The following is a 12,876-nucleotide window of genomic DNA, read 5'->3' on the forward strand; positions in this document are numbered from 1 at the left end:
TATTAAACCGCCTCCAAAATCAATTCCTCCTCCTCCGTTGCTGCAGCCATCCCTCCTCCCCTTGGCTCTCTTTCCCTTCTTTATTTACAAAAGGAATGTGAGAAAATGTACATCAGGCCAAAAGCTACACCCTTTTAACACTCGATCGGTGACAGCTTTTCGCAGGGCCTGTGAGCCACAGAGCCTGCTGGATTGTCTGGGGACTCTTCTCACTCTCCCTCACACTCTGTTATTCCTGGACCCAGAGGCGAGGACAACATGGATCTGCTGAGATTGCAGTAGGCTTTCGTGGAGCCTTGCCGTGGAGGGGGGAGTAGGCAGCTGAATGTGGAGAGAGGAAGTCAGCAGTGAGCTGGCTCAGGACCTGTGGACAAAGAACAACAGCTGCAGGGTTGTGTAGCCATCGGGGCTTCCAGCGAGGGGCCCTGCCAGTCTTCCAGCATGGCTTTATTTCCTTCCCTGGAATTAGTGTCTCTGTGCTGATCTAAGAACACTCCTGTGAGCAACCCCCACCTTGAGTGGCCCTGTGTCCCGAAACTGAATGCCTAGGCCTTGAAGAACTGGTTCTGTTGGTTGGAGCCCAGTGGCTGTACCCATCCGTGGCCGGGGTTGGCTTGTGGCAGGTGGTGAGGGTGCTATGGCAGAGCAAAGAAGATAAGGGTTTAGATGCCAGGAGTGTGAATCCAGTGTGTTGAGGGCACGTTCCACTGCCTCTCTGAACCAAGGAGTTTCTTCTTACAAAGTGAGAGGCAGCAGGAAGAAGATCTACTCCTTGGATGTATTTTGTGATTTTTGATTTGAGGAAATAACACAAACGTTCATAGCACAAGCCCGGCAGTAGTCCCCAGCCTACTATCCCTGTCTACTTTGATTTTTATATTGTTTTGTCATGTGTTTCAAAAAACTTAGCGCGCGTATTTAAGCTGTTTCCTGAAGCCAGTAAGAGTCCAACTGGATACAGCTGGGTTGGCGGAACGCTCGCCTGGCAGTCCTGAAGCCGTGGGTTTGCTCCCCAGCGATGCATTAACTAGATGTTGTAGCACACACACCTATTGAAAGTTACAGGTTATCGTCTGCCGCATAGCAAGTTCTAAGACACGCTGAAACACACGAGGCCCAAGAAAAGCTAATTAAAACTGGGTTAATGAATTCAAGTTTGTTGTGCCCCTGGGAGGAATGGAGGTTGGGCGGGGGAGGGGAGGGACAGTTCAATGCGTTTCTGTTCTACCAAGAAGTATACTCCTTTTTCTCTCTCATTCCAGGGCAACATGCAGGTCCTGGTGACTTATGGTGGCGACCCCATTCCCAAAAGTCCTTTCACTGTGGGCGTTGCCGCGCCGCTGGATCTGAGCAAGATAAAAATCAACGGACTGGAAAACAGTAAGTGTGTGATGAGGCCATTGGCGGCCAGCACCTGCTGGCGACTGCTGTCATTAGGCTCCCTGCAAAACATGCGGTTTTGCCTCTCTGTCCTAGAGAGATGTCACAGTGAACAGTCTTGGACCTGAACAAGAACTGGGCTCTGACAAGCCTGCCACATACGCTCAGCAGGCTTCCTCATCTGTGCAGCGGGGATGGGGTGTCTGGGGACACTTAGACTCATGGAGGCATTGTAAAAAAAATTAAATGAGGTAATAATGCAGAAACTGGCGTGTTGTCAGCCTGCCGATGTTACCACAGGAAGTTTTCATTAAGAGGGAGGCTGGGGAGAAGGCTGGCCTTTGGATGAGAGTCACACTGTGCCAGCCATCTTGGGCATCTGCATCACATTAAGGCCAATGGCCGTAATAGGAATCAACTCCTTGGCACTTAGACGCCACAGCCCTCCTCCTGTCCTTGCCCTCGAGCACATTATGCATCTTACCTCATTTTATATTGTCACGCGTGCACTGTGACATCAGTCTGCTCACGGTAGAATTTAAAGGTTGGTTTTGTTTGTCTTTTTAAAGATTTTACTTATTTATTCATTATATATAATAAGTACATTGCAGCTGTCTTCAGACACAACAGAAGAGGGCATCGGATCCAATTATAGGTGGTTGTGAGCCACCGTGTGGTTGCTGGGAATTGAACTCAGGACCCCTGGAAGAGCAGTCAGTGCTCCTAACCCCTGAGCCATCTCTCCAGCCCTGTTTGTTTTTGTGGTTCTGAGACTACAGTCCGGGCTTTTGTGCATGCTGGGCAAGCACTCCATCCCTTTAATGCTTTGTTCGTTTCTTTATGGAGATCTTCCAGCATGAGAGACTAGTACAGTATGCATACAAAGACACTTGTGCTCTTTGGCTTGTGCTGTCTTTTAAGGTCAGTGATAGATTTTGGAAATCCTAACACAATTCGGTCGTCTTCGTTAGTATTAACTGCTTGGGGATTCCCAAACTTCGATATCTGTCCCTCAGTAATGTATGCTTACCTGATTTCAGGGGCATCAGGTCAGCAGAATAAGTCTTCATGCCTAGGGTAAACTCCAGGTTAACCCCCTCTGAAACTTCCCTAGGGGCTCAGCTAGCCTTCGGTGAGAATGCTCATTGGCTGTGCCCTGCATCCTCTTATGAGGGAAGCTCTCTCACCTTCTGGAAGCTGCTAAGTGGGAGCTCAGGGTGCTGGCTTTTGTGGCTGGGGATACCCAGCTGTGAGTATGTGAAAGACTTCGAAAAGGGTCCCCTTGCATCTTCTTTCCCCTGAAACACTGAGACTGACTTTGGGCTCCAGAGCAGGAAGAACAAGGTGCCTGTTAGGGAACACCTAGCTGTGGACAGCTGTGCTGGCCTCGACAGGCTCCTCAATATGTCCCCAGAGTCAAGATTTGTCTGAGTTGTAGCATAGTATATTCCCAGTGCCTTTGTCTTGGCTAAAACCCTTTCCTGTCTCTGTCAAAATGACACCTGGCTTTTCTGTAGCCTTGCCTTGCAGTGACTGTTTTAAGGTTTAGTTTTATTACTTTTAAATTTAATTATTTATATATATATATATATATATATATATATATATATATTCATATTCGAAGGAGAGGGTTGTCTGAAAGCAGGTGCCTGGAGAAACTGGAAGGGACTGTCCATCTCCTAGAGCTGTAGTTACAGGCAGCTATGGGCTTCCCGATTTGGATGCTGGGAACTGAACTCCAGTTTCTGCTAAATTAGTATGTGCTCTGGATCACTGGGTCCCCTTTGTACCCCTACCCTTTTAAATGTGCAAGGTCTTGCTATGTGACCCAGAGGCCATTTAAAAGACATCAAAGTTAATTCCTAGAAGCCAGCTTTGTGACTTCTGCCTTCTTGTGGGTTGGGGGTGGTAATAGGATTGAGTTTTCTGCCCGGAGTTAGTAAATAAAACATTGACTTAAATTAAGGATGTGTTTACATACAAAATTATCACCTCAAGGAAGTGAGGAATCAGGCAGTGTTGGACTATACTGTAATTATAATCTTTGAAATCTATGTTTAAATGCTAGCTTTGGGATCTGCTAGATATGTTGTTGCAGACGATTTACTTAACTTCTCGGGGCCTCAGTTTCCCCATGTGTAAAGCCCACTGCTGTTAAGTAACAGCCCATAGAGTTATTGTGTGAGTCGAAGGAGACAATGTACAGCGTTTGTGACTGGCATAGAAATTGTTTAGTAAACAATTCAGTGTTAACGACGCATTGCAGTGTGTAAATGTCATTGTATTAGTCCTGCTTCTGGACCTCTGAGTCAGCTGCTACTCATTGCAATAACTCATTGTAAAAACACCGTGTCCAATGGACCATCTTTACCTCGCTCTCTTTTTTCACTTGCTGCTGACAGGGGTCATCCCTCACTCTAGCTTTTCTCCCTTTCTTCAGGAGTTGAGGTTGGGAAGGACCAGGAATTTGCCATTGACACCAACGGGGCAGGAGGCCAGGGGAAGCTGGATGTGACGATCCTGAGCCCTTCTCGGAAGGTGGTGCCATGCTTGGTAGCACCAGTGGCTGGCAGAGAATGCAGCACAGCCAAATTCATCCCTCGGGAAGAGGGGCTGTTTGCTGTAGACGTGACCTATGATGGACACCCAGTGCCGGGGAGCCCCTACACTGTGGAGGCCTCGCTGCCACCAGATCCCACCAAGGTCAGTTTGGGGTTGCTCTGATGTTGCCAAATATGACTTGGAGTTCTCTGGTCCTACCTGGGACGGATACATGGAAAGTCTTTTGGTGGTGAATGTGAGCTCTCAATGGCTGACTGATGTAATTCTGTGTGCCGAGTTCGCTCAATAGCTGATCCACCCTCTGTTCTTGTTTGTCCTACTTTGCAACTTACTCGAAAGACCTTTCCTTTATTGGTTAGCATAATAATGGTACTACCCAGCTTGTAGGGATGGGTGAGACTGTGGAGGCCTCAGCCCAGTGACCTATACACAGATTGAGTTCACCCTACAGAAACTATCTTAGCAGACATAAAAATATATTACCCTTATCCATGGTCTTCTTGATTCAAATGGTTTGGGAATATTTCTAGCAGTGAGTGAGAGGTAATTCTATAAAATTAGCTCTTCTAAAACATGGTTTTACTAGGCAAGACTTATTGACGGATATGTAAGAGTCCAAGATGAGAACTAATTTCTTCAGGCCCACCGTGCTTTGTGCAGGTGGGCGTGTGTGTGTGTGTGTGTGTGTGTGTGTGTGTGTGTGTGTGTGTCCGTGCAAGAGATAGTCTGCCCCCAGGGATATGAGATACTGACATGCTTTTGTGTGATTGTGGTCACAAGTGTTGAAAGCAGGACTGACTGGTCAGCAATAGCAGCTACAGATTGGATTTAATTTTTTATTGCTCTTTGTTCAAATAGGTGAAGGCCCACGGTCCTGGCCTTGAAGGAGGTCTTGTAGGCAAGCCAGCAGAGTTCACCATTGACACTAAAGGAGCTGGAACTGGAGGTTTGGGCCTCACTGTGGAAGGTCCGTGTGAGGCCAAAATCGAATGCTCTGATAACGGCGATGGGACCTGCTCCGTCTCCTACCTTCCCACGAAACCCGGAGAATACTTTGTCAACATTCTCTTCGAAGAAATCCATATTCCTGGGTCTCCCTTCAAAGCCGACATTGAGATGCCATTTGACCCCTCTAAGGTTGTAGCCTCAGGACCAGGACTCGAACATGGAAAAGTGGGTGAACCTGGAATCCTTTGTGTTGATTGTTCAGAAGCAGGGCCTGGGACTCTGGGCCTTGAAGCGGTCTCAGACTCGGGTGCGAAAGCCGAGGTGTCCATCCAGAACAACAAAGATGGCAGCTACGCTGTGACCTATGTGCCTCTGACGGCCGGCATGTACACCCTGACCATGAAGTATGGTGGTGAGCTTGTACCACAATTCCCCACCTGGGTCAAGGTGGAGCCCACCGTCGACACGAGTGGGATCAAAGCCTTTGGGCCAGGAATCGAAGGCAAAGGTAAGTCCGCCAGGGGATGGCTCTCTCACCTCTAGCCTCTTCCTCACGTGGGCGATGGGGTGGGGTAGGGGAGTGCAAGTAGGGGAAGAAGGGGATCATGCTGTTTCCAGAGGTAATACTCCATCCAGACCCCATTTTTATGTTTCTCCCTGATAAGTGGGGCCTAGGATTCTTGGCAAATTTTCAAGTTGCTATGGAAAAGCCAGAAATTTTGTTGTTGTTGTTGTTATTGTTATTTTTTTAAAGATTTATTTATTTATTCTATATAACTATACTGTCATTGTCTTCAGACACACCAGAAGAGGGCATCGGATCCCATTACAGATGGTTGTGAGCCACCATGTGGTTGCTGGGAATTGAACTCAGGACTTCTGGAAGACCAGTCAGTGCTCTTAACCACTGAGCCATCTCTCCAGCCCCCTGTTAATAGTTTTTTAATGTCTCTGGGTCCAAGTTGGAATGAAATGATGTAAAATGTGTTTAATGATACACAGAGGGCAAAGGTAGGCTGCCATAGCCCTTGTCCTCGATGCCTTTGTTTTCATTTTGAGACAGGGTCTCACTCTGCAGCCTAGGGTGGTCTTGTACTCACAGCCCTCCTCCTTCCCTCTCTTGAGTGGCTAAAATTCCAGGCATGCACCACTGCCCTGACCTGATCCCCATCTTTGAGAAGTTGTGTTGTCACTTGGCCAAGTCTACCTTGACTTTCACAGTCAGCAAAACTACCCTAAAGGCACCAGCTATACTTAACGTATTCCAGAGTGTGAAGATCTTCATTCGTGGGTTTGCTTTGCCCCACCATGACATTCTTATCTATGTGGTTGTTCCACAGATGTGTTCCGGGAGGCCACAACAGACTTCACAGTTGACGCTAGGCCCCTTACCCAGGTTGGAGGTGACCACATCAAAGCTCACATTGCCAACCCGTCAGGGGCCTCAACCGAGTGCTTCGTCAAGGACAATGCTGATGGGACCTATCAGGTAGAATACACACCGTTTGAGAAAGGTGCGTCTTCCCTTCTGTGCTTTTGTGACTCTTTCATTCAGAGACATTTGTTCCCAGTGGCTGTAAAAGTTAGGGTTCATTGCTCGGGGGAGGGTATACAACACATGAACAAAAAGCATAGATGGTTTCTGATTTGGGGTGTGTGTGTGTGTGTGTGTGTGTGTGTGTGTGTGTGTGTGTGTACACATGCATGTGTGCTTATGGTGGGCAGAAGGAGGCATTAGAGTCCCTGGAGCTAGAGTTATAGCTGGTGGTGAGCCAACTTATGTAGGAGCTGGGACCTTTCGGCCAGTCCACTACAAGAGCAGTGCATGGTCCTAACCACTGAGCCACCTGTCCAGCCCTATGTTACTATGTTTTTAATCTACTCTTTCCAAGTAGCAGCCAGAGTTCTAACTATAAGTATCAGATAAGAGTGTGAAGCAATTACATTGTACGCAAGTGACCTGGGTTTTGTTGTTGTTGTTGTTGTTTGTTTCTGGGCAGGTTTCCATGTAGTAGAGGTGACATACGATGATGCGCCCATCCCGAACAGCCCATTCAAAGTGGCTGTCAATGAAGGCTGCCAGCCATCTCGGGTCCATGCCCAAGGCCCTGGGCTGAAAGAGGCTTTCACCAACAAGCCTAATGTCTTCACGGTGGTGACCAGGTAGGCAGGGGCCCAAGTTCAGGGTATCGATCCCTACATAGTGAATCGATTAAGCAAAAAAAAAAAAAAAAGGTTTTTAAGTCTGAGGCCAATCCGAGCTACAGAATTGAGACCCTGTCTCAAGGTAGAAAGAAAGTTGTAGCTGTGCCCTACTTATTTGTCATGGTCTTTCAACTTCCAGGAAGATTCATCTCAAAAGATAAATTAAACATTCTCTTGTCAAGAGTTATGTTACAGACAATGGCAAGGTGTATCTAAAAGTACATCAGACATGATAACTAATTAAGATAATAATCATAAGCACACCACAGGATAGACATTCTTTAACTTCATGATGCAGAAGTATGTAGCCAATGCTATATGTATAAGAGATACTCAAAACATTCCCGTTACAGTTTATTCAGAAGGGATGTGCCAGAGGATCCGTGACAGAGCACAGGCTCAGTCCCCTAAGGTACACACTCACACTACACTGTATTTGTCTTTGGACCCTCTACCATAGGCAGGCTCTCAACCTGTGGGTCGTTACCCTTTTGGGGGTCACACATTGTGTTGACGTATGATTCATCAAATTAAAGTTATGAAGTAGCAGTGAAATAATGGTTTATGGTGAGGGGCTTGCCGCACCATGAGGAGCTATATTAAAGGGTCACAGCATGAGGAAGGGCGAGAACCCACTCATCTTTACTAAACGTCTGAGAAATTCCTGCCCGAGAGGTATCACCGCACTAGTGGGATCGCGTTAACGGAATAGAATGGCTTATAGAGTGTCCGTAAGCGAGTTGTGGCGGTAAGTGGACCGGCACGGGCTGACCTCACATTCCACTTTCCCACTCTTTCCAGGGGAGCGGGGATCGGTGGGCTTGGCATCACTGTGGAGGGGCCGTCGGAGTCAAAGATAAACTGCAGAGACAACAAAGACGGCAGCTGCAGCGCGGAGTACATCCCGTTTGCGCCTGGGGATTACGACGTTAATATCACATACGGAGGCGTCCACATCCCTGGTGAGCTGTCCCTTGGGTAGTGGTTCGAAGTGTAAATGGTAATCATGGGTAAACAGATTTGGTTTTGCCCCATCTCCCTTTAGTAGAAAGAACAGTTTGGTTTTGGAGAAACCTTAAGTAAGGACCACAGCACCAAGAACACTACTAAGTCCCCAGTTGAACCCAGCAACAGGGTAGAAAGCATTGGCTTGGGCTTTCCGCTAGAGAGGCTCGTGTGACTTGTTTTCTGATTTAAGCAGAAGTTCATTGCTTACAAAATTCAAAATCTCTCTTTTTAAATGATGTAGTAGTAGTAGTAGTTGTTGTTGTTGTTGTTGTTCTTGTTCTTGTTCTTGTTGCAGGAGCTTAGCTACTGCATGTGCTACATGCATGTGCATGCAGCTGTCCGTAGAAGCCAGGGGATTTTTGAATCCACTGGAACTGGAGTGACAGCAGTTCTGAGCCACCCTATACGGGTGCCAGGAATTGAACCCAAGTTCTCAGGGTGCTCTTAATCCCTGAGCCATTCCTTCAGCCCCGAAACTTTGGAGGCTTGGCTCTTACTCATTTAATTTATGTATCTTTTTTCTTTGCCCTGTTAATCCTGGCGGGTGACAACACACACTAATAATATAAATTATTACTTATTAGTTTGCTTTCTGTTTAGTGATCTATACCTTTAGTGTAAAACAGGGTCTCTCATCTCTGACCGTGCTAGTATGAATATACAAGCTTTAGTAGTTCAAAACAACTAGTTTCTCCTCAAGCCTGTGCTTGCTACTCTTATCAATATGGTGGTTGGCCTGTCGGTCTGTTTGTTTTTAGCCCTTCCTATAGAGAATTTCAGCTACAAAAAGACAGACAAAGCTCCCACTCTGGAGCAACTACATTGATACAACTAAACTTTGTGCACGCTGATAGGAAGCAAGGGAATGGGGAGAAGGGACAGGATGGGGCTGTACGGCCCCTCTCTGTGCCTTGCCCCCGGGCAGCGTGTGCTATGGCAGAGTCCAGCACCAAGAACGAGCAGAAGGTTGTCTCCAGGGAAGATGTCTGTGTCGTCCACCAGGCAGGTAGTTCTGCTGGCTTCTGTGTGCTTCTGCTGTGGGACAGTACTGTGCTGCCCTGGCTTTTCAGAAAGTGCCGAATGCCATGAGCGTTGGCATTCCCTGCAAAGGGACCTGTTTGTTAGCCCTAAACAAATGATTATAACAGCAAAAGCTGCCCAGAGCTGAGTATCCAGAATGGTCCCATGCAGAGGCTCTTCTGAGTGTCATGTTATCTAGCCAGGACAGCCCCCGAGATCCAAAGCATCCGGTGACCTGCCAGTATCTTGGGGGTTTGGATGATTAAAGGTTCAGGTTTTTCTAACCTGATACAAACCTCTGACTTGGAATCTTCCTGCCTCGGGCTCTTACGTGCCAGGCAGTGGTAGTATTTCAAACAGAATACCCCATCTTACTTACGTTAACTTAGCTGGTTTCCTGCAGTGACCCAGCTGCAGTCTTCTTGGTGGTAGACCAGTTGGTTAATTGGGATTCGTGAAGGGTTGTGGTCAGTTGGTGATGTCTACCTGGAACAGAAAGCAGGGGGTTGGCAGATGATGGCATCAGAACATGGTAGACCATTGTGTTCTGCTTCAAGGTGGCTCTCAGGCGGAGTTGAGACAATTTCCAGGTTCAGACTTAGTGACTGGCCGCAGAGATAGTCTGCTGTTACTTGTTAATGTTGGAGCTCTCCATTTTCACACACTACCACCCCCCCCCAAGTAAATCGCTCTCTTGTTCTCTAAGCCCCAGCATGGAAGGTGGTGCGGGTCTTTGCCAGGGCCTCGGTTCTTCCTGCAGGTGTATTTATCACCCCTGATTCTGCTAAGCGGAAGCTTTCCGAGATAGCCAGCAGAGACATTTACTTCCCTGGCAGGTGTCTGGCCCTCGCCATACCTTGTGAAATGTGCAGGCTATGTGTCCTGCACGCAGCAGATGATACTCCGAGCTCTTTGGCAACAGACCCGGCAGCCTGAGGCTACTGGGGACACTGGTGTACCTGCTGTGTGAGAAGTCCTGTGGGCCGCCCTGGTTCTGCCCTCATTTTTTTTTGTTTTTGTTTTTTGTTTTGTTTGTTTTGTTTTTTGTTGTTTTTTTTTCTTTTCTTTTTTTTGAATTGGGGATCAACCCAGGGTTTGTAGGCTATAGGCAAAGCACTTGTTGCTGAGCTAAATCCCCAACCCCTCGCTTTTTTCTTAATGCATCACCTACAAATCTTGGTTTCCCTGGATTCACTGTGTCTTACCAGCCTTTGTATTTGATGTCATTAAAAGCGACAGGTCACGGGGGTTGGGGATTTAGCTCAGGGGTAGAGCGCTTGCCTAGGAAGCGCAAGGCCCTGGGTTCGGTCCCCAGCCCCGGAAAAAAAAAAAAAAAAAAAAAGCTTTACAGGTCGTTCATGCAGCATAGCACGACTTAGCGTTAGAGAAACAAAGGCTTTACCAGAGGTGTGTGGAACCAGGCGATCGATCATGTGGGCTCAGAATGTGCTGGCTTCCCTGGGAGGGAGAGAGAGCGAGACCCACACACTCTTTCCTGCTCTTCTGTGTATACCCCTCTCACCAAACTGCTCGCTTCCCTTCTTTCAAGAGCCTTTCTTCTCCTTCCTCTCCATGCCTCTGCATGAGTGGACCCCTCTGCCCCCCTCTTCTCTCCTTTGTTTCAGGCTCTGTCTCCTCCTCAGTTTCCCCGTGAACTCCAGAACTCCCTCCCACCAGCCAGAGACATTGCTTGTCTCGGTGTCGTGCTTCTTGGTCGAGATAGCTCCTTTGAGCTGAAATGTCAGCATCTTGTTTGCTTTCCTGGGAATTCCCCCAAGTGCCGCTTCCCTGGAGTGGTAGCTGCCTTCTTTCTCTCACATCATTTCTCGGGTCCTAGTGGACATCTCTCTCTGGTCTCCTGCCCACCACGTTCGTTCATCGTCTCCTACATCTTCTGCCTTGTGTACCTTCCAGTGGATGCCAGCTGCACAGAACGTTAGAAGATTGTGCTCCTGTCACCCCTCTTTGGCTTCACGGAGGCCCCAGATCCTACATGTGATCAGTGCTACAGGACAGGAGTGGGGATAACAGTGGGTACAATGCTGTGCCCACAGTGAGGCAGGCCGAGCTGACTGAGGCTCAGGTGGTCAGGGTCCAGGTAGAGCAGCAGTGTGGTTCTGGGTCTGCACTGGGTGCTCTCCTGATTGCTTCATACTCAGAACCCTGTGACTCTTCCAGGCAGCCCCTTCAGAGTGCCTTCGAAAGATGTCGTGGATCCCAGCAAGGTCAAAATTGCTGGCCCCGGTCTGAGCTCCTGTGTCCGAGCATGCATCCCACAGTCCTTCACGGTGGACACCAGCAAGGCTGGCCTGGCTCCACTGGAAGTGAGGGTCCTGGGCCCAAGAGGTGAGTCCGCATCCTGCCTGCCACCTACATTCACCCACCATGGCCTAGAGCAGATTCTGTCTGTCTGTCTGTCTTTCTTTTTTTTTTTTAAGATTTATTCATTTATTTCATGTATGTGAAAGACGCTATGGCTGTCTTCAGACACCAGAAGAGGACATCAGATCTCATGACAGATGGTTGTGAGCCACCATGTGGTTGCTGGGACTTGAACTCAGGACCTCTGGAACAGCAGTCAGTGCTCTTAACCACCGAGCCATCTCTCCAGCCGGAGCAGATTTCTTTTTCTGCGATTGCTCATGACCTTTTAGTTAAATACTCTCAACTCATGTACTGTTCCCCAGTCTAGGTAGCCTACAGGAGAGTCTACTTAAAAGTTGGTGTATTATATTTCCATAAGTCCGTTTCTCCTGTTAATAACATAGTCCTAAATTTCTTTTTATAATTTTACTTATTTTATTTCATGGTGCTGAAGACCAAACCCTGAGTCTTACCCTTGTCAAAAGGGTGTCCTGTTGGCTAGCTTACATCTCAGGCTTTGGTTTTTCCAAATGTGGACTGTAAGTAACCCAGACAGGCTTTGAACTGGCAGTCCTCCTACCTCTGCTGCCTGAGTCCTAGAACATCAAGAATGTGCATAAAAACGTCACTTTCCCAAGAAGCTTGTTGAAGGAGGTGCTATGCGGACTTTAATATGCACTGTTCACCCAGCTGTGCCGTTACCTGCTTAGCATGTATGAGGTGCCCGGGGGTTGGTCTACATATGAGCAGGACGTAGGGCCTGAAGAGGATCCCTCTGAGTTGCTCAGTATTACCTCGGAATCTTGTCAGGGTTATATTATAGCTTTGTCATTGTCTCAACTCCCTGGAGAGGGGGTCTCTTGGGGACTGAGTTTTGTTGGCAGTTGGCCCGCACTGCTGACAACCTGAAATTAAGGTTTCAGGTGACTAGCGGGCCATTCGGGGACAAACCTGAACTACTAAAACCTGTTGCCATATTTCTTCCAGTATTTGATGTGTACCTTTCTTTCCATATAAAATAGTGTGCCTGATTTCTTAAGGAATCTAGGCTTCTCTCCCTCCTCCTGCCCCCGCCTGCCCCTGTGATGTGTCTGTGGCTTCCAGAAGTAGCGAGCTGAGACTTCCTCCTTTGAAGAGGAACCTCTCCTTAGTAGAGTTCAGCAAGAGGTTCTCCCTTTGAAGCTCAGGGCAAGAGTGGTCTGGAAGAATGAGGTCATGGGACGCGCTTGCCCTTAGTGAAGTTTCTGAACATTGTGTGTGTGTGTGTGTGTGTGTGTGTGTGTGTGTGTGTGTGTGTCCGTCCGTGTGAGTGTCCGTCTGTGTGTGTGTCTGTGTGAGGGTTACTTACATAGCAGCCTCTAATATGGAGGACTTCTTAAGTAAACGGCC

General features: G+C 47.9%; 1 protein-coding gene across 2 annotated transcripts in view; it reads left to right on the forward strand.

Annotated features, from left to right (window-relative positions):
* Flnb (filamin B) overlaps positions 1 to 12,876 on the forward strand; it is a 133,209-nt gene that overhangs the window by 83,609 nt on the left and 36,724 nt on the right. For both annotated transcript variants that reach the window (XM_032918047.1, XM_032918048.1), the window contains exons 19-25: positions 1,263 to 1,380; positions 3,821 to 4,083; positions 4,801 to 5,398; positions 6,231 to 6,404; positions 6,891 to 7,053; positions 7,897 to 8,057; positions 11,302 to 11,469. In XM_032918047.1, coding sequence (XP_032773938.1) covers positions 1,263 to 1,380; positions 3,821 to 4,083; positions 4,801 to 5,398; positions 6,231 to 6,404; positions 6,891 to 7,053; positions 7,897 to 8,057; positions 11,302 to 11,469 — 1,645 coding nt within the window. The remainder of the gene's footprint in view (positions 1 to 1,262; positions 1,381 to 3,820; positions 4,084 to 4,800; positions 5,399 to 6,230; positions 6,405 to 6,890; positions 7,054 to 7,896; positions 8,058 to 11,301; positions 11,470 to 12,876) is intronic.

The sequence above is a fragment of the Rattus rattus genome, chromosome 12 (genome assembly GCF_011064425.1).
Source record: "Rattus rattus isolate New Zealand chromosome 12, Rrattus_CSIRO_v1, whole genome shotgun sequence".
Lineage (NCBI taxonomy): Eukaryota > Metazoa > Chordata > Mammalia > Rodentia > Muridae > Rattus > Rattus rattus.